At 53.8% G+C, this 21,182-nt stretch overlaps 1 protein-coding gene across 1 annotated transcript; it reads right to left on the bottom strand.

Annotated features, from left to right (window-relative positions):
* Positions 1 to 11,850: 11,850 nt before the first annotated feature.
* Positions 11,851 to 16,763, bottom strand: ZIC2 (Zic family member 2). The gene is made up of 3 exons (XM_025262633.3): positions 15,501 to 16,763; positions 13,508 to 13,671; positions 11,851 to 13,285 (listed from the first exon to the last, which is right to left on the bottom strand). Exons 1-3 carry the CDS (start codon positions 16,570 to 16,572, stop codon positions 12,950 to 12,952), a joined length of 1,572 nt encoding a protein of 523 aa, XP_025118418.1. The 5' UTR covers positions 16,573 to 16,763; the 3' UTR covers positions 11,851 to 12,949.
* Between the last annotated feature and the right edge of the window lie 4,419 nt (positions 16,764 to 21,182).

Below are 21,182 nucleotides of genomic sequence, written 5' to 3' on the forward strand. Positions count from 1 at the left end.
TGTTAACAGCAGCAGAAACTTTGAATAGGAGGAGGCTGAGAGGATAAGACAGAAAAGGTGACTCCAAAATACTGCATTGAGTATTAACCCTGAACCAAACATACTCTGCAGAGCATTTGAACTTCTTTCTTTCGTGGAGGAGACAAAAGCATTTCTAGACGGGATAGAGCACAGACTCAAAGGGAGCAGGCTAAGAAAGGGAGAGGGCTCCAGGAGGTGCCCAGTCATCTCCGGACAGTTTCCTTTCTACAATCCCGCAGCCAAAAATAACCCAACTCAAGTGAAACGTAGCTGCGCCAAGTACTTCAGGTATCAGTGAAATTTCCTCCCCTTCTTTATGAATTTGTATTATTTATAAGACACTTGACACATGTTTAAACACTTAACATAGCTCCTCTGTTTCAGGAAATATGGCTTGTTCAGCTGAGGGGAGGAAAAAAGCATATAATGAGGGAGTTAACAAGGGCTGATATTTTTTTTACAACATTCTTTAAAAACTGCAAAACCTCTTTAAACACCAGGAACAGCTTAAATAATTCACTCTAGGCCTGCGGGGCCCATGCGGACGGTTCCCTCTCTGGCCACGTTCTCTCCCGGGTTTTGGCCTGGACGGTGGCCCCGATGGCAGCCCGGGGCGGACATGTGTGGCCTTGAGGCCTCCTGGCCGCCTTGCCCCCGCCCGCCCCCCACCCCCGGCGTTGAGGGCCCACGGTGGCTCAGGACTCCATGGAGAGCTCGGACCCCGGAAGATGGGCCCGCGCCCTTTGACCTTGGACGCACAGCACGCCGGGAGCAGGCGGAAGTGGGCCGCGAGCGGCCAGTCGCGGCCTGGACGGGGGAGGGGGCGTTCCAGGGGCGGCTGAGGGAGGCAAACGGTACCTGAGGTTCTCTGTCGCCGGCCTCACCCCGGGGACCGTTCTAACCCCTGTGGAGGCCCCGGGAGGCCATGGCCCCGGGCCTTCAGTTCCCCTCGGCTTCCCCCTCAGCGGGCGGGAAAGGGCGCCCTACGGAGGAAGGGAGTCCCTGCGGCCGCCTGTCGGCCGGCTCGGCGGACCCCTGGCCTTGGTGGCCGCCGTGGTGCGCGGGGAAGGTGGACGCGAGCGGCGTCTTCCCGAGTCCCAGCACGCCCGGGGCCGGGAGCTGGGAAGCGGGGCCTGCGGACCCGACCAGAAGGAAGGAGGGTGAACCGCGGCCGCCGAGCGCCGCCCGGACTGCGCCGGCTGCGGGGGCGGAGGGGCGCACCTGCCTCCCGCCCACCTGGGCCCTGGGGCTGCCGCCGCAGCTCGCGGGCAGTCCTCGCGGAGGTCGCGGGGGCCTGAACCCGGAGCCTCGCAGTCCTCGAGTGCTGCCCTGCCTGGGGTTGGGGGCGACCCGGGTACCCTCGACTCCCTCTCTCGGCTCCCCAGGGCCGACAGAGTTGGACGCTCTCAAGGAGGGAATCTCAATACAGAAATTCCTCCTGCTTTGCTCGCAGAGTTGAAAGCCCGGGAGGCCGTCGGTTCTGCAAAGAGGAGCAGTCGGGCGCTGGCGAGCAAGCAGCTGATGAAAATAATTGTCCTCGCACACAACCCTGCGCCCAGGGGCGCGTGCACGCGCGCGCACACACACACACTCTCACACAACTTGCCTCGTCTGGCCGCCCAACCTTAGTATTCTGGGCATGTGGTTTTCAAAAACTTGCTTGACACAATAACAAAGACATTTAAATGCCAGGACGCAGACTTCACTTTTTAACCTGCTGAGAGGAGCTACTTTCAAAGCTTCCCCACCGCGAATAAACTGACAAAAAATATGGGGTGCACTTATAAATTAAACACCTTACCCTCAAAGCAATGTGCGTTAATCAGGTTTCTAAGGCAATAGCCATCTCTGTCTTTTCCTATTCACCCAGATAATGCCCCAAGAAGGAACACAAGAGAGAGCTGGGGGGAAAAAATGAATTATACCCATTGCTAGTAAAAATCATCTTAAATCAATAGAGCACCACTTGAACTTGAGTTTCCATTGTTTCACTGAATCATCAATGTTTTTAATTAAACAGCTACCCTTTCTGTTAAAACATTACATAAAAGGGTTAGGTTTCTACTTTTGTCGAGGCAGCTGGCGTTTGTTGGCTGTTGTGTTTGAGCAACAGACTGTTCAATAGAAGCGAGAAATAGCTCAACGCGCTCTTAATAGACCTGTTTCAACAATGTACCTTGAAAAGGAATACATTGTGTTATTGTGTTAGTTTGCTACAAACCTATTAAAAGAAAAATAGCATCCATCAGGTCTAACAAAACGCATTTGTATTATCCGTACTTATCTGCTTCAAATACGCTTCTTGGCACTGTGTCTAGAATTCAACTAGATCATCAAGAGCTGGATAGAAGAACACATACCAGTTAGGTAATGACACACAGGGCTAAAAATAATAATAAAGGAAGGTCTAAGCAGACGGCAATCGCCACTTTTTATCACGAGAAATAGAGGCAGCCCTACTTAAATTGAAAATATATTGCAAAAGCATGGAATCCTATGACAAAAACAATTTTTAAAATATTTCTAGCGTGGGAATATTGATTCAAATCCCATATTTGGAACGAATCTGATACACTTTCGATCGCAATTTGTTTCAGAGGAGGATTCAGGGCAGAAGCGATGCATGTTTAAGGCAGAGTTAAATAGCGCAAAGCGCCGGGTTCTTTAGGGAAATGCATGAAACAAACAAATCGAAAGCAAGGGTTCCAGCCAAGAGGTTGGGGAACAACGCTGTCTGGCAGTAAGAAAGGAAGTGCTTCTGGAAAGTGCTCTCTTTAAAATTATTTTTAACTTAGGTTATTGCATTTTAAACACAAAACGAAACTTGAAGCAAAGAAACAAGCGGCTTCGCCGCTATGAGACAAGACACTGTGGTGTGTTTCAGGAAGGGCTGCCACTTGGACCACAAATCTTAGGAAAACAGAGCCGCAAATGATGAAGCTAATTTACGTCTGAGATCCGCTTAGCAGAAAAGACACCCAAAGTAGCATCTGTCAGAAGGAGACATCTTTTGCTCCCAGGAAAGGCAATCGATTCAGTTTCCAACCTCAGAGTGCCCAACATTCACTTTCAAGTGCAAAATTGTTAAGGGCATGAAAGAATAGTACGCTGTCTACAATTGAACTCAGTTGTCCACAGAAGAGAACCTACACAGATTACAATAGCATGCTATGCAAGATGTCTGTGTTAAATAGATGAAGCAATATTTTGCCCATTAAATTGTTTTTGCACTTTTGAATTAGTTAATTATCAGATGAAGAATTAGAAACATGTCACCCTGAAACTTTGGATCAGTGTTTTGCCATCTTGCGAAATAGCTGCATTAGACATTTCTGGAAGACATTGGAAGTCAAATGGCTGATATGACTTCTGTCTGCAGTTAATATGATTTTTTTCCTCAAAAAGGGTGTGTATATGTATGTGCCAGGAGGTGGCTGAGATGTGTTTGATTTATACTTTAAGACTTTTCACCGATAGTCTCCTCCTAGATCAAATCAATTTTTGAACTAATTCTTTAGAGTTAAAAAAATAGAAATGAAATCATAAACCCCAAACTGCATACTATAAAATTAGTCTCACATAAGATTGACAGAAGGTTTGACAATTTCAAGGTGAGATTTTCCGATGTATCAAATAATCTACCAAAGATGAAAGACGTTCACAATAAATTGGTTTGGCCATGATATGAAGTGTTGTTACTAAGGCTTTATAAAAAGTCTTTGCTTCTTCATATAGAACTTTTAAAAACATTTGCATGACAAAAATCAAGCTATGTAGGGGAGAATATTCAGTGATTTTAATTTGGAAAGATTGTTCAAACAAAGAATCACTAAAGAGATCACTTGAAAAGCCAGCAGAGGAAGAAATGTATTTAGAGGCAAACTGTAATTTGAATCCTTATTTTGTTATTGGTCTTGAAAATCCTTGATTCTCCACTCTTGCAAAAAATTTTCAATAATACATAAAGTCTAAATATTTTCATTTCTTTATCTAAAGTAGAAAAAATCCAAATAGTTTGTACTATAATTGCCTTCCCATGAAGAATAGGAAGAAGATCATATATAGATTATTTTCCATATGCCCCGCAAATTCTTTCTCAAAGGAGACCTCTAGACTATTCATTTATCATTCATATCTGGAAGACTTTTGACCAATCAAATCTTTTAAAAAAATTTTTACTACCATTCATCCTAAGCAGCATCTAATTTGAAAGATTCTGTAACATACATTTCCAAAGCGTCTTCTCTTTTCAGTTTCTCGATCTGCCTTAGGTAGGTAAATGAATATCATTTCAGATTTCCTTTTAGCTTCTCTTGCCCTTTAGCTCAGAAGCATGGATAGTAAAAGAGGTTAACATTTTTGAAACAGTTCTACCACACACAGTTATTTCAATGCCATTCTCTGGTGTTGTGTCTGAAAAACGGGTGGCCAAGCCCGCTGCCCGCAGCGCCAGACTTTCAGCCGGATCCACCCCTGGGCAAAGTCATCAGAGGGAAAAGATTCAGCTTCCAAACTTGATTAAAAACAGCCTAACAGTCTCAGCCACGCTAAAGAACTGTGAGACTTGGGAAGCTGTGTAAACTGCCTATGAGAAGTGGTGGCTGAGGTCGAGATCCTGTTCAGCTGGTTAGTGAGAGAAGCTAAAAAAAAAAAAAAAAAGCAGTGGATAGTGAACTGCAGAAGGACAACTTGTCCTCAGATTTGACATCGACTTTATCTAATTTAGGTGCTGAAAAAGAGCGGTTCTACCTGGTAATTGTTCGTCTTCATTTGAAGGGAAATGCAGATACCAAAGACCTACTGAGATGCTGGGGAAATGTTAACTTGTTTCTGAAATACCCCCCCCTTTTTTTTTTTGCTTCCTTTTGGCAAATACTTCAAAATATCCTTCTCCCCCTGAAGTTATATTCTGGGAGACACAATTAAAATAAAAATACCAGGATGGGAAACTGAACCAGAAATGAGTGTGTGGGTTGGTGAATAAAATAGACGCCTGTCAGCATCTTCTTAAGGATCTGTTGTCTTTGTTGTTTTTAACATGTGACATTTTTACAGAGAAAAACTAAAGACATCCAAATAGGAGTCCAAACATGAAGAGAAGAGAGAGGTTTCCTGATGTGTTTCAATAGTAAAATGAAAATTGTGTCTGTAGGTGCCTGTGTGTTCTCCTTGGATTTGAAATATTATTCCAGAAAGTGGTGCAATTTGTTAGTTTTTTTTTTTTTGGTGGGCACCGGAGGAGGAGGAAAATATGATACATTTGGGGATTTTTTCAGTAAAGCTGTGTTTAGTTTTAATTTTCCTGTATTTTAAAATAAACACTTTGACCAAAGCATGTTTGATCTCTGCAAGAAGGAAATATACATTGTGAAGGAATGTGCAGCAGTTGGGTATGAAAATGGGGTTGTGACTCACAGCTGCAGGCAGAAAAAAAAAGGCGGCGTAGTGTCAGCCAGAGGTGTTCAGTCTAATAATTCAAGCTGTAAACTGTATCCCCTAAAATTACCTACATAATAAATCATTGTGTGAAGGAAAAAAAGTTTGGACTGAAAAGTGTAAGTGAAACAGAATCCTCAGGAGACTTCAACACTGGGACCTATTGGCAATGATGTGAAATATGGGTTTAGTTTGTCCAAAACTTTGAGAATCAGAATAACACTGGAAATTATTCTAGTGTAGCTAATTTTTTTTTCTTTTTGTCTTCATTTTCAACACATTTCTACATAGTCTGTTATAGAAATGGGCTTGCACTTTTTTTTTTTCTCGCCTGATCACACAGCTGAAGCTGCTTTATGGGATTTCCAGTCAATTTATACAGCTTCAGGAGAAAACTCAATTCAAGAATGGCTTTTATTTTCAGAAAAAAAAAATAGTCTAAGTTATCAAATACATATCAAGAAAAGAGGCAGAAATCTCTGGGAATTACCTGAGGTTCCCATCTCAGATTTCACTATTGCTTATAGGTACCAAAGAAAAGTACTACTTTTATGTAATCTGGTCGACTCACTTGCCTAGGAATTCACTGCTAGATTGAAACATTTAGACCCTGTGGTTGGCAAAGCCGGTGTCAAATGCTGGAGACTTGAGAAAAGAGAAACCTTGGGGGTGGAAGGCACCCGTTTGGAGTAAAAAGGGGGCTCAATGCCTGGAGAAAAGATGCAATTGTAAAGAGGAAGTTTAAAGGCCAAGGACACACGAAGTCTCTGAAACAATGAGGGTGAGGAAGTCAAGAAGCTGGCTCACCAAAACCACACTGAAACAATTTCTTTTATAGGCTCCTCTACATTCCAGAATTAGCGAGCAGCAGAAGCCCCACGCTGGGAACCCGAACTGTGGGCTCTTGCACACCAGCCCTGCGAGAGGGAAAAAAGTCAAGTTGACATGGGTCTCTTTCGCCTGAACAATTCAAATGAAAATATAAGGAGGAAGGCGGAGAGAGGAGACAAAACGAAGCTTCGAAAGACCGACTCCGAAGTCTGCAATAAAGATTAACTGGAAAAAAAATAAAAAAGGAAGTCCAGAGCAATTAAAACTCCTACCCCGGCTCATTAGTATTCATGACCGAATGTCCAGCTTTTCTGTTTATCTTTCTCCCAGGATCAATATCCGAGCAGCGTGGGCCTGGGAGGAGCCCAAGCCCGGCCCTGCGAGCGCCTGACCTTTCGCGCCCTCCATACAGGTCAGAGCATCTTCAGAACCGCCCGGCCAGCGCCGCGCCCCTGCTCATTAAAGCCACCATTCATCTGCCAGCGACGAGAGGGAGGGGGGACAGGCCCGGGGCGGGGGGTGGCGGGGAGCAGTGGGCAAACAGACCCAACCGACTCCAAAGAGTTTAGAGAAACCACAGCCGGCCACATCAACCACCACGGGCCCAGTGGGCCAGGAGTAAGAATAGAAAACCAACGAGCTGCCTCTGCAGCAGGAGTTCCAGGGCCACTCCCGGCCAGGCCCTTGCAGGCTCGGCCTGGTTCCAGACCCCACATTTTGGTGCTGGGGGTGGGGAGCGGGGGGCAACACAAGAGCCCTCTTCGGAGCCCCCCCTCCCAAAGAGAACCCCAGGCCAGTCCCAGCCCAACAGCGGTCTGGAGCCTCCCCAGGCTTCGGCCGACGTCCCAGGGGCATCTCAGTGTCAGAGCCTTAGCCACAACTATTATATTTTAAATTATTATTATTGTATTATTTCTACACCCCCTTCCACCTTCTCTAGGGGCGCTGCGCGCCAATCTGTTCCCCAGAACCACCGGCTTGGCCTCAGGGATAGGAAACAAAAAACTGGCTTCAGAGGTTCGGAAAAGAGAGGACTGAGGCAGAGGCTGGAGAGGTGAGCTGTGTGAGTGTAGGGGAAAGTCAGCTCCCCCTGGTTTAACTGAGAGGTGCGGGGGCGCCCCCCCCAAAACGCACCCCCGGGGGTCAGAAGGCAGGCGGGACCCTGTCGCCCATCACATTCCCAGGGGAGTGGGCCCGAAGGACCCGGACTGCGGCAGCTCCCACCCAACTTAGTGTCAGGCTGGAGGCCTGAGGAGGGGGCCTCGGGGCCTGGCAAGCCGGGTCCCCTCGGAGAGAGGCTGGAGGAGGGGCTGGGGGAGCCAGGAATGCTCCGAGGGGCGAGAGCATCCATTGCAGGGGTCCTCAGACCACCTTCCCCAAATCTGCGTGGCTCATCGTGCTCACGCGAGACCCGCAGTGGGGGCTGCGGGGTTGTCAGAGGAGTGTGTGTGTGTGTGTGTGTGTGAGAGAGAGAGAGAGAGAGAGAGAGAGAGACTCAGCCTGCCCGTTTGTGTGCACGCACGCGAGGGAAGGGGCGCCCCTCGCTCCAGCCTGGCGGCTGCGCCGAACTTCATCCCAATTGAGGGGCTGGCGAGATGCGGGATGCGGGCAAGACGCAGGAGGTGTCAGCTCTGCAAAAGCTTGTCGACCCCTGGAACAAAAAAGGGAAACTTGCGAGGGCGAAGAGGGGGCCCCAGCACCGACCTTTCCCCGACTGGGCCCTGCTGGGGCGGGGCGGGAGGGGGAGGACCCGAGCCCCCGGGTACCCCGCCCGAGATCTGGGATGTGGCCGCGCAGGGTCGGGGCGGGGCGTGGACGCTGCGGCCCCAGTCGCTCCACCGCCTTGACCATGAACTCGAACCCTCGGGCTGCCCGGGTTCTGGTTTGCAGAAGCTCTCGTTGATAACACCCTGTTCAGATTGCCCAGCGCTGCCTTTTCGTTCTCAGGAGCCCAGCTGGACGCGCCTGAGGGTTTATGCCAGATTCCCGATTCAGTCTGGAAGGGTCTAGATTCTTCCCTAAAAGAAAAAACCCAGCAACAATCTGTTGGAGGCCTGTGGGGGTGGGGATCGGGGTGGGGGTGGGGTAGGGTGGAGGAGGGTAGAAAAGAGGGAGACATTTCTCAGGCCCTGTTCTGAGCTGCCAGTTAAAAATAGAAACCATTCATTTCGGTCTGCTGGGGGTAGCTGTAGGCCCAGGCTCTCCAAGTTCCCGCGGAACGCGAGCGATACCAAACTCTAATCCATCAATCGGCAAGTATTTATTGAACGCCTACTTTGGATCCCTAGGGTCGCTTTACGGGGCACGTGTCCCTTAAAGTGAAAATGCATCCCATGGTTCGACTGGAATCTTGGTGGGGTGTTATTTTGAGGCCTTTATTTCCCAGCTCTTGGACGCAGGCCTAGCGTTCCCTTTGGGTTATTTCCGCGGCGTGATGGTGTTGGGGGTTTAGGACGCGAGTCCCTAGTGAGAGAACTCGGTGGATCCCCTCGGGTCCCGCTGTGCCACCGGGGGAGCTCATCAACGACCTACCAGAACCCCCTCCCGATGCCAGGCCCACCGAGCCGGGAGGACCACCGGTCGCCTGGAAGGCCCGGGGCCTCCTAGCCCACCTCAGGTCTAGGGAGGACAGCAGGGAGCCCAGGGAAACCCGAATCTCCGGTCCAGCCTAGGATCTGCCCTTGATCTCAGTTTTGGGCGGAAAATACATACGCCACTTGAGACTGAAAACATCCGTCTGAGAAAGAGACAAAGGGACCGGGTGGGGGCGGGAGGGGGGAGGAAGAGAGAAGGTGCCACCAAGAAAAGAAAGCGGGGCGCGGACAGCGTGGGACGGGTTCTGCTGGGCCTGTGACCTGCTTCCTTTCGTCCGGAGAAGAACCGACCCGGGCTTTTGCTCCCGGAGTGACCTCCCCCCAGCACCGACCTCCTCACCCCCCCTCACCGGCCCGGAGCTTGATGTCCCATCACTGAACCCGGAGATACAGATGCCGAGATGCCAGTTATCACTGCGGTCATTAATAATGCAATGAGGATCACGATAATTAATAATAATAACGATGGCTCTCTCCCGAGGGGGCTGCAGCTGCCTCCAGATAAAGCGAGTCTCGCGTGGCGGGGACTTTTACTCGGTGGTGGTGGATGGAGCGCAGCGGCAAAGGAGCGAGTTTGGGAGATCTGAAGTTCAAGTTGACTGCGTTGACTCGCAGAAACGTGTCCCCCACCCCACCCCAGACCCTGACCAGGTCCCTGCGGGCAGCGAACCAAGGGTGCAGCTCTGGTTCCCCTGAGTGGGTGCGGAAACTGGGCTCCGTTCGGTAGTTCCGGAGGCCAGGCGAGGGCAGGTTCGATTCGGGTCTGTTTAGGCAGGGGAGAGGGTGAGAACGCCAGTACCCCTCCTCCACCCCAAGCCCAGGTACCTTGGGGCCACGCAGGATCTTGGGCGCCCTGCCCCCCACGTCTATCTCTGATGCTCTCACACCCTGACTATCCCTCTCCCCCATCTCTCTCCGGGTCGCGTAGGGTCGACGTGAAAGGCCAAGACCCGGCCCCACTGTCGGATCTGTGACTTGTCTGGACAGAGCGGTGGGACGCAAGGCCTGGAGAACAGAGGGATGTTTTGCTGGAAAGCCGCCCCTCTCCGCCCCTCACATCCTAGGATGGACCAGGAGACCACTCCCGGGCTGTGGTCCTCCTCAGGGCCAGGCCCCTTCCCAGTTTTATTTCCTGCTGACAACCAGCATCAGCACCCCCAGACCTAAAAGGCCCCAAGGTAGCTCTTTGACTTCAGCTCTGCAAAGCCATCGGCCAATGCAAAGCTGGGAGACTGTCCTCTTCTCCGGCCTTCCTTCTTTCCCCAAAGGGAAAAATCCAAGGCCTCCAGTTGATACTTTAAAAAATAAAAGCACCGTCCTCACCAACATTCTCCTTAGGTTTGGGAGGTGTCTCAAAGCCAATAATTCCCACCAAAAAAAAAGTCTAAGACATTAAAACGTCTAAAATCGACCATCTCATTCTTGTACAAGTTATGATGAATATTTAATCTGATTCATGCGCCCCCTCCCCCAGGGATGGGGGCTTTGAAAAAACTCACAGCTTACAATGTGTTCAATGAAACCTCCCAAGGATCAGTAACATATGCCAATTATTTTAATAATTTTCCTTAATATTATTAGGGGTTATAAATTTCATTTTAATAGGGGGTTGATTTCTTCGGGAGCTGGTGCATAGGCAGTTCGCTGGGCCACTGGGGAGGGCTAGCCCGGTGGCCACTGTCACCCTCCTGGACACACACAGCCCCCAGGCCAACGTCCTTCCTTCCCCATTGAATAGGTAGCATAGCCTCTGGGAGGTCAGAGTTGCCCTTCTCCCCAAGTGGCCCTTCAGCCTCCCCTGCCTGTCCCTGCGGCTCAGCCCAGGGCCAGAGCGGGAGAGGAGCGCCAGCGGCCACAGCCACCCGCCCATCACCATCAGCTTCAGTCAGCAGAGCCCTGCGTGCCACTGAAGGATCCTCTGGGGGTGTCGCCCCCCCCCCCACCCCGCAACCAAACCTTTTCACCACTGGGTGGTGACTCCGGGCCTGCCAGGGTCTCTCTGAGCAACACGGATCCCCAGGAAGATGGAAATGTCCTGAAGCCTCAGGGATTTCAAAAAAGAAATGACCCCACTCCTACCCTTTGACTCTGAATGTTATTTTTGCCTTCTCCCTTAGAGCATCTTGTTTGAAAACTCTTGTGAAACTCTTTCAGGGGAGGGGAGTGAGGCTGCAAACCTTAGAGAAGAGCTGGTGGTCGGTCCTGTTGCCTCACTCATTTCCACCTGGCCGTTTCAGTCTCTGCAGCTTATTCTATTTGATTTCATGGAATTCTTGAAGAGGTTCTCTTTTATTGGGGGCCGATGGTTGGTGGTTTTCCTAAATCAAAGTGTAGTCTATTTGTCACCTTCCTCCCTTGAACATCGCACTTATGGGTGAGCAGTAGTTGGGCAGATAAGCAGGATGCCTTGAGCAAGCTGTTTAAAATTTCAAGGAAGGGAAAAAAAAAACAAAAAAACTTTTAGTAGAAAGGGGCCCTTAAACTATCATCATTGAACCAAGTTCAAAAACAAAGGACTCAGCTCAGTTTTAAACCTGCAATTAAAAATAACTGTACCTCCGCTTTGCAGAGGGAGGGAGAGGAAAGGGGGGCAGGGAAGAGAGGAAACAAAGAATAAGGAAATGGTTAGTGCTCTTCAGTCCAGTCCAAACAGCCAAAAGAAAGGCACCGCCTCAGATAATGGAGCCATTAGAAGCTCGGAAGGTTCCTACGGGCCGGGTCCTTGCGGTGGCTTTCCAAAAATGTAATTCATTCTCAGCTACAGAAACAAAGGACATACAAAATAATTTTGAGACTTTCTGCCAGAGAGGCAGTTTGGCCCAGTTTCTAGGCATACACCTTCCCCCCTGAATTCGAGGTGGTGCCTCCCATTCAATGAGGCAGCTGACCCAGACCCCTATCAGCCCTCTGCTTACTCCTGCCCATTTCCTTGAGTAACTTTGCTAGGAAAAAAAAAAAAGTATGTTCGTGCAGTTTCAACACATTTTATTATATTTCTGTATGCATTACTCTCAAAACATATCACAAGAAATGATCAAACCACTTAAAACCTTCAAATAAAAAATCTGAAACAGTTTATGCCCACAATTGTACATATTTATAGTTAAGAAACATTCTTTATAAATATTGTTTCCTCTGTAGCAAGTTAATACCATAATTTAATTACAAATGGATAAATATGGTAACGGGTATTTACAGAAGGAAGGGTGTTATTACTGAAAAAGCTAACAGCACGACGTTTACTTCCCCCCCTCCCCACACTCTTTCATACAGGAACTAACAAATTGAACTTGCAAAAGCACTAAAACATCACATGTAAACCCAGCTAACAGAAAAATACATTCACAGGCGTTGGTGGCGGTGATGTGGATGTGAGTGCTGTGGATCTGCATGTTGAAGAAACAGAAGGGAGACTTTGGCACGGCTTTTTTTTTTTTTTTTTTTTCCAGTCTATAGTTGCATGAAGTTTACAATCAAGTTGCCTCATAAAAAGGAACACAATATTCAATACCACAATACAAAAGAAACCATTTTCTTCCACATTACTTAAAAAGAAACCGGGGAAACTAAAAAGAGAAAAAGAAAGAAGCCCATCGCTTGGGGAAGGGAAGGGGAGAGAGGCAGGAGGAACAAAATCCCGGAGAATTACAAATGGACAAACTTCTATACACCAAGAAGCCCATTAAAACCACCTCGAAGAAAGGAGTCCGCTATGTACAGTTTGTCAGAAGACTGGGAAAGGCGTGGGGAGGGAAAGGGGCGTGGAGGGAGGCAAAGGGGAGGTTTGGTTCAATATTTTTATGGGTTTTTTAAAATGATTTTTTATTTTTTATTTATATTTTTAGCTTTAAAGATTCCGGAAGGGATATCGTTGCTTTTCATGCCTAGATTATTAAAAAAAAAAAAAAAAAAAAAAACCAACAACAACAAGAACTTTTAAAAATCCTTCTGCTGGTAAAATCATTTTCATCATCATAAAAATCAGATTGGGAATTTTAACAACGATCACCGGGGTGCTCTCGGCGCTGTTACCGGTAGAGGGACCGAGGCAGCCCCGCCCAAGCCTCTCACACGTACCATTCATTGAAGTTGGAGGACAGGCCGCCGTGGCCCCCGGCCGTCCCGCTGCCCCCGCCGGAGCCGCCGCCGCCCCCGCCCGCCCCGCCGCCGCCGCCGCCCCCGCCTCCTCCACCGGAGCTGCCGCCCGCGCCTCCACTCCGGTGCACCGCGGATACGGCCGCCGCCGCCGCAGCCGCTGCTGCAGCAGCCGCCGCCGCCGGGGAGAGGGTGGAACTGCTCTGGGGCTCGGCGCTGGGCGACACCAGCCCGGGGGGCGTGGACGACTCGTAGCCGGAGCTGGCGGCCGGGGACGACTCGGAGCCCTGCGGGGAGGACTCATGGACCTGCAAGACAAAAGCCGGGAGGGGAGACCAAAGGGGACTGGGTGTGAGTGCAGCTGCTGTGGGGCCGGGCCTCCCCCGCCACCAGAAGTGCCCCACATCCCCAAAAGTGATCCCCTACCTATCCCCCTGGGGGCCCGGCCGGGACACTCGGCTTCCCCCCACCACCCCGGGGCCGGCGGTGAGCCCGGCCGCCTCGCCCTCCTCGCGCCTGCCCGGCGGTACCTTCATGTGTTTCCGCAGAGAGCTGGGGTGCGTGTACGACTTGTCACACATCTTGCACAGATAGGGCTTATCCGAGGTGTGCACGTGCATGTGCTTCTTCCTGTCGCTACTGTTGGCGAAGCGCCGGTCACAGCCCTCGAACTCACACTGGAAGGGCTTCTCCCCTGTGGACACGAACACGCGCGCTGGCTGCCGGCGCGCCCGGAGACCACCACCACCCCCCCCCCACGCCCCCGGGAACCCCTACCTCCCACCCCACCCCTTGGCCTGGAAGGGGACCAGGCCTCCGGGAGGAGAAAAGAGGGGCGACAAGGGCCTGGGGCTCCCTTGCGCCTTCCCACCTGACCGCCGCGCTTTTAACTTCCTATTTTACTTTTCTTCTAGGCTGACTCGCGTGTCCTCACATCTCTGATCAAGTTGGGGTAGCCCCCACCCCACCCCCCAGCCCTGCCTAACTGCCTTTCTTACAGGGCTTCTTGGACTCGCGGCTTCTAACAAGTTGGTCTCGCCATGGAGAAGCTGTTATTATGACAAAATATTTGGGGCATTATCAGAATCACACAGGCTGCTGTCGGCTTCTCTCTGGGGCCAGTAGGCAATTACATTTGGAGATGCTGTGTGTTGTTTGGGGACCGTACTGTGGATAGCGACTGAGCCAGCATTTTTTTCCCCCCCATCCAAAATTCTGCAAATTGAATTAACCAGTAATTCTCGGTCGCACTCCCAGCCTTTTGAAGACAACTTGGGGGAAGAGAGAAATATGAGATAAGGCAGCACTTGAGAGAGATTGCCGAGAGGCGCAGGCTGGGCCGTGGGGGTGGGGGATCAGCCAAGGCTTTCAGAAACTCCCTGTTTGAATTTTCTGGCGGTCCCCGCATTCTGTTGCCAGAATTCCAAATGCTTGGAGTCATTTAGAGGTGTGAAAACTCTAACATTGTTCCACTTGGAGAGGGGATCATTTAACGTTAAATTCCATTAGCACCTAAATTGTTTCTTAAAGACATCCGCTCAGACGCAGAACTCGAAAGCGAGCATTTCATGCAAATAAATTTCTCAAATTTTAAACCTTGTTAAAAGCTTGTCTCGCACCTCGGCTGCCTCCCTTCCCGGAAGAGAACAATAGGCCGCTGGCGCACCCCCACTTCGGAGTAAATATTGACGGGGGAAGTTGCTAAAACATTTGGCTTTCTTTTAGGAAATCGTCTGGCACGATTTTGGCTGGGACCTGGTCATAGATGAATAATCTATGAGGCGAGAGGCACGTTCTTTCTCGGCGCTCTCTTCTCACGCGATTGCCCCGCGGGGCCGCGCCGCCCCGGGCTCTCGTTGACTCGGCTGTCGGTCCAAGTTTGGAATCGCAAACCCTCTGGTGCCCCTTAAGAGAATTTCACAGACTGCTGCGAACCCACCGTAAAGCTCGGCGACCCACCTCGAGATGGGCTTTAAAAACACTTTAAAAAAGAGAAACGTTTTACAGCTTCGGCTCACACCAGACTCATTTTTTAATGGGAAACAGTCCGGGTAAGGACGTTTGGGCCCGTAGTAAAAAAAAAAAAAAAGTGGAAAAACACACAAGCCACTCAAAACGCAGACGCACACCCGGAGCAGAAAAGCACATTCAGACAAGCTGGCAAAATCCTCTCTAGGCTCGATTCCCGGGCACCGAGTTGGAGGGTACTTTTATTTTCTGCGTTCTGTTTAGGACGGAAATTATTCACCGAAGCTGAGCCAACGAAGCAGTTGCATCACCCGAAGCATGCATTTGATGTTACCTCGATCATTTAAAACTCAATTTCCGCACATGGAAAAAACCCAGCCCAATAATAATATTCTTTCATTCGCCAACAATAACAAGCCGCTGGCTCTCTCTCGCACACACGGAAACATCTCCCGTTCCAGGGCAGGGGCTGGCGGTCGGCGCGTTTCTCCCCGCCAGCTAACCACGGCTTCTCTCCCTTCTGCGCCCCGACCCCTACCCGACCCGCGCGGTTACCTGTGTGGGTCCTTTTGTGGATCTTGAGGTTCTCAGAGCGCGCGAAGACCTTGCCGCAGCCCGGGAAGGGGCAGGGGAAAGGCTTCTCGCCGGTGTGCACGCGGATATGGTTGACCAGTTTGTATTTGGCCTTGAAAGGTTTGCCCTCGCGCGGACACTCCTCCCAGAAGCAGACGTGGTTGCTCTGCTCCGGGCCGCCGACATGCTCCACCGAGACGTGGGTCACCAGCTCGTGCATGGTGCTGAAAGTTTTGTTGCAGCTCTTCTTCGGGTTGCTCAGCTGCTCGGGGTCGATCCACTTGCAGATGAGCTCTTGCTTGATGCACTGCTGCCGCATGTAGCGGAAAAAGGCACCAGGGTGATGGTGGTGGTGGTGATGGTGGGCCGCGGCCGCTGCCATGTTCATCCCCATGTTCATATTCATGGGGCCGTACTGGTTGTGGAGCTGCGCCGCCGAGTAGGGGTCGGTCCGCGGGCTGGCCACCTGGCGGTACTGCTCCGAGCGCCCGAACACCTCGCCGGGCAGCCCGAGGCGCATCTGCCCATTGAGCACATTCTGCGAGCCGTGCGGCCCGTGCTGCTCCGGGAGGCCGGGGAAGAGGAGGTGGCCCTGCGCGTCCGAGTGCGCGTGGTGCAGGCCGCCGGCCCCCGGCCCGAACAGCCCGTGCTGCCCGCCGCCGGGCGCCGAGTCGCCAAAGCCGCGGCTGCGGAACAGGAAGTCCCGGGTGGAGTTAAAGGGCGGCCCGGAGTAGGAGCCGACATGCGCGGCGTGCGGCCCGAGCGCGGCAGCTGCCGCGGCGGCCGCTGCAGACCCGGGGTAGGCGCCGGGGCCCTGCGACGTGAACGCCGAGCTCTGGCCCGGGGACAACTCGTGCGCCCCAGGGTTGAGCTTGAAGGCGCCCATGTGAGCAGCCGCTGAGTCCACGAAGCCGTTCTGCGCCGCCGCCAGGCTCAGTTCGCGGTCTTGCATCTCCGCGGCCGCGGCGGCCGCCGCCGCAGCCGAGTGGTGATGGTGGCGCGCGAAGCTGCCCACCCCGATGGCCGGGAACTGCGGCCCCGCGTCCAGGAGCATGGCCAGCGCGCCCGCCCGCCCCGCCGGCCCCGGCGAACCCCGCGCTTCCTCGGCTCCCACTCCCGTCCCGCTCGCGGGGCTGCGTCCAGCGGCCGCCCGGCTCCAAGCGCAGGCGGCGGCGGCGGTGGTGGCGGCGGCGGCTTCAGTCCCGCGAGCGGCGCTCCTGCGCCCGCCGCCTCCGCCGCCGCCTGGATGTGCCTCGGGCGGCCGGACGCGGAGCGAAGGAGCGGAGAGGAAGAGGAGGAGGCGGCGGCGGCGGAGGAGGAGGAGGCGCGGGAGGAGGAGGAGGTGGTGGAGAAGAGTCCAAAGCCAGGCGGAGAACCAAAGTGTATTAAAGGAGCTGCGGCGGGGGCGGGCGGGCAGGGCAGGGGAGGGCGGGCGGGAGGAGGGAGCGGGAGGGAGGCGTGGGGAACCGAGCGGAGAGGGGGGTCGGCGGGGGGCGAGCGCAGCGCCGCGGCCCCCACCCCTGCGCGCACTCGCGCGCGCACGCACTCACTTGCTCGCTCGCCCGCCCGCCCCGCGGTCCCGGGGCCCGGCAGCGCCAAGCGGCGCCTGCAGAATGCGATCACCGCCGCGGCAGGGCCAAGGTGCCCGAGCGCGCCGGCCGCGCGCGGCACGGGCAGGCGGGCGAGGCGAGGACCGCGGAGCCCTCGGCGATTCGGCGGCCCAGCCCGGCGGGGCCCGCGGCTCCACCTGGCCGCGGCGGGGGTGCTGGGGGCGGCGGACGGAGGCCGGGCGCCCTCTCCACGGCGCGCTCGCTCGGCCGCTCCCTCCCCCGCGGCCCTGCCCGCGCCGCCCCGCGCGCGGCGGGTATTGTTTGGCTCGGCGGCCGCGGTATTTAGCCCTCCGCGTCCTCCGCGCTTAGCATTGGCTGCGCTTCGCGTAGTAAACTTGCGAGCGGCCCCGGATTCCCCTAGATGAAGGAGGCTGCCGCGCTGCTCCGTCTTTCTTTAAGTTGTGCGGGAGGAGGAGGCGGGGGAGAAGGGGGGCTGTGGGAGGGGAGAAGGCGAAGGAGGGGAGGAGGGGGAGGCTGGACTCAAAAACAATAACAATACCAAAAAAAAAAAAAAAAAAAGAGTGTTCTCCAGCTCGCTCGCTCCCTCCCTCTCTCTCGCCTATCGGCCCGGAAATCCCGGGCCTGGAGGGGCGGCCGCACCCGCCAGGACCGAGCGGAGTTCGGAGCAAGTGCCCAAGCGGAGGGCGAAGTGCGTGTCCCCGCTTTGGGCTGCGGTGGGCTCCGATCGCCACCACCACCGCCTCCGCCTCTGTTTATTTCACGGGGCGCAACCAAAGCCGCAGCCTTTGATTTTTTTATTTTTTTGTCTCCTCCTTTTCCTCTCCCCTCCCCCTCGCCCCCGCGTCTCCCGCCCCAGCCTCCCTCCTTCGCGCTCCCGGACCGGCCTCCTGCTCACACCGCCCCTTTAGCGGCGGCTCCAGCCCCGCCCTCCCACTCGCCCGGCGCCGCCATTGGCCGCTGCCGCGCCGTCAATCCAGCGCCCCCGCCCCGAGGCCGGCCCGCCCTCTCCGCCCGGGCGCCGCAGCAGCTTCCCGCGGCCCCAGCCGCCGCGGATGGTGGCAGCCCGCCGGGTCGTCCGGCCTCTCGCTCCGCGTCCCGTGCGCCTGGGCGCGACGCCTCCTCGTCCTGCGGGCTGAGGCGCTCCCCCGAACCCGCCGGCCGGCCGAGCGAGGGCCTGGGCCGTGGGGGTTGGGTGGGGTCACAGTGCCCTTGGTTGCGTACCCTGCGCCCACGCCCTCCCGTAGAGGCCACCGTTTCTCCGGGGACCGAAAGCGGGCACCCCTGGTTGCTCGAGAACGCGGCTAGCGACCGGGCCCGCGAGGTGGGAGGTTCTGTGCGCCGGGAGGCTACAGCCCCAGTGCCCCGCCTGGAGGGCGCCGGGGGGGCGCGCGGCTCAGGGGCAGATCTCCGGACGTGTTGGCACGCTCCTGGTCCGCGCCCACCTCCCCAACACACACTTTTGTCGACTTGTCCTGGGGTAGTGAACACACAGGTGCAGGATGGGGAGGGGGGTGGCTAGAGAAAAACAGACGTGCCCTTCCCTCCCACCCTTCTGGACACTCACCCAAACACCGCCCCCTCCCCGGTCGCGGCCCCCACCCGGCGCTCGGCGCGCTCCACTCCTCCCGCCGCTCGCGTCCCGCTCTGATTAAGGCTGTAAACACTGGGCAGCGGCCCCCGCGAGGGAGGGGATTGTTTGGAAGCGGTTTAAAGACAGTGTCACCCTCGGGGTGGGTGCCCAGAAGTCCGGGCCTCTGCCACTGTAGGGTGGGAGGTGTGGGGACGCCGGAGGCGCCCGGCCAAGCCAGGCTCAGGCTGGAGTTCGGCCGAGGGTCAGGCTCATTAGAGTCTCGGGAAAAGGTATCTCCAGACTGGTAGGGCTCAAACCTAGAAGATACTTAAAAAGCATTCTCCAGAAGCGAGAACCCCCACCCCCGCCGCCCTCCGCTCTAGCCGATGGCGGGGCCCGAGGCTGCTCTCTGGGTCCCAGGTCCCCGGTTGGCCGCTGAGGACGTTTCCCGTCCCGAGGCCGAAAGCTCGCGCTCTGGAGGTAACCGGAGAGGAAGCGACGGGCCGCGGAGGCTGCGGAGGTGCGAATGGAAGGCCCGAGGCCAGCGCCTTTCTTCGTCTAGCTAGCAGAGAGAACTGCTTTAAAAAAAAAAAAAAAACTCTGGAAGTTGAAATAAAATTCAAGGAAGAAAATAATCAACACACATTTCAAAATTTCAAGTTGAAATTAAGGCCATCAAAAAAAAAAAAAAGAATGAAAACGCGGGAAGAGAACTCCAGCAGGCGATCTGGGGCAGAACCCGGCCCTTGCGCTCGCACAACGCAGCCTCTCCCGGCTTGAGCGGGTCCCTAAAGATCCGAGCTGACCGCAGCCCCGCGCACAAGGGGCCCGGTGCCCTCCCGCTGCCCGCCTTCCCTGCCCCTGTCCCGGGGCTGGGGGCGAGGAGGAGGAAGGCCCGGGCATCTTGTCTGAAAGCCCGGGATTTTGCTCGGAAGCTGGGGCTTCTCGACTTTTCTGAAAGAAGGAAATGTTCCTCCTCTGCGCACACCTTTCCCTCTGTCTGGGGGTTAGGGGAAGGCAAATGCCAAACTGCCCCTCGAGGCAGAAAGGGACCAGGGAGAGAAAGACAGAGAAATACGCCAGGCAAAAAGGCTGCCCTGATACAGTGAATCTGCCCAAGGCACAGCCTTTCACACTTGTTTCTTGTATTCATCAATTTGTATGGGGGGTAGGAGGGGGGAGAATTGGCAAAGCTTACCCCGAAAGTATTTCCCAAAGAAAATATTTTCTTAGAAATAATGGTCGTGAGAATAACAATCCTGCATGTCCGCAAACCTCACTCTTCTTCCTTCTTCCAAACCATCAGACTTCTCCAAGTTTTCCTTCATTCCCACGGACTCGGCCCCGCCGCCCTCCTCTGTCCCCTCCTCCCTGCCCCGTTCTCTCCTTTCGCTTGGATTCCCCCTTCTCGGCGCCCGTTGCGGGCCGAAGCCGCTGGGCGCTCGCGGGCCCAGGATCCAGGGGCCGCGCGGCCGCGCGGTGGGACGGACGGCTGATCCCCGCTGGGGATCCGGCGGCCTGGGCGCTCCTGGCTCTTCGTTCCCGGCTCCAGTTCACCTCTCTCTCCCTGCAGGACACGCAGGAGCTGAGCCAAGTTCAAAGTCACGTCGCCGTCTCCTCTTAGAAGTGCTTTATTTCTCCACAAACCGCGAAACTCCTTCGCTTCAAGACACAGTTTTTTTGTGTTTTTTTGTTTGTTTGTTTTTTAAGGGAAGGAGAGGGGGAAGAGAGAGAGAGAGAGATCAAGAAAGCAAGGGATAGAGAGAAAGAAAAAAGAAAAAAAACCTACAAAGGCTTTCAGAGTCATTGCCTCAAAAGTACATTTGAGGTCCTTGGCCAAGGAAAAAAACCCAGCCGACTTCCGCGCCCTGCGAGTGAAATTCAGTTTTTCAACAGGTTTCTAGAAGGGCCCGCCGTGTTGGTGTCAGAACCCAGGGACCCCCAACCATCTCCATCGGGCAAACGTTTGCTCTCTTTGTAAGTTTTCCAAAATAGGGCTTTTCAGATATCCTGGGGCCGGCACAGGGCTAGGCCAGCGAGACTCCAGGCTTCTCCGTATATGGATGGTCCCGGGGCTGGCAACCCTTTCCCCCACAAGTGGAGAGAATGGCAGTGTAGTAGAGAATTCGGATTCTCTTCAAAAAAAAAAAAAAAACGGACACACACAAGAACACCAGTAAATCCCATCAAACACCCGGGCACTCATTCACTGAACACCTCGTTGCGGTTTGTGGGCCTCTGTAAACGGGTGACTGGCTTCTTTTGTCGTATGCTGAGTATTTTGTGTACATATGCCTACAAACAATGCAGAGGCACACACAGGGTACTCACACGCTCAGGTACATCTTGTTGGCCAGGAGAAGCCAAAAACAAACAAGCAAACAAAAGGGATCTTTATACTGGAAAGCAGAAACACTGGGTGAACATACCACTCAACCTTCTAATTTTCCTCTTAAGGGAAAAGATGGAAATGGAGGAAGAGATGGGAGAAAAAAATGTGGAATCGACTGTCCATATACACTG

This window comes from Bubalus bubalis, chromosome 13, assembly GCF_019923935.1.
Source record: "Bubalus bubalis isolate 160015118507 breed Murrah chromosome 13, NDDB_SH_1, whole genome shotgun sequence".
In the NCBI taxonomy this organism is placed as follows: Eukaryota; Metazoa; Chordata; class Mammalia; order Artiodactyla; family Bovidae; genus Bubalus; species Bubalus bubalis.

Excerpts from the sequence above, each read along its gene's own strand:
- ZIC2 (XM_025262633.3), bottom strand. The coding sequence starts at position 16,572 with ATGCTCCTGGACGCGGGGCCGCAGTTCCCGGCCATCGGGGTGGGCAGC. Across the intron at positions 13,672-15,500 it reads CCACAAAAGGACCCACACAG|GGGAGAAGCCCTTCCAGTGT; the intron begins GTAACCGCGCGG and ends TCGTGTCCACAG. Across the intron at positions 13,286-13,507 it reads CTCTGCGGAAACACATGAAG|GTCCATGAGTCCTCCCCGCA; the intron begins GTACCGCCGGGC and ends TTTGTCTTGCAG.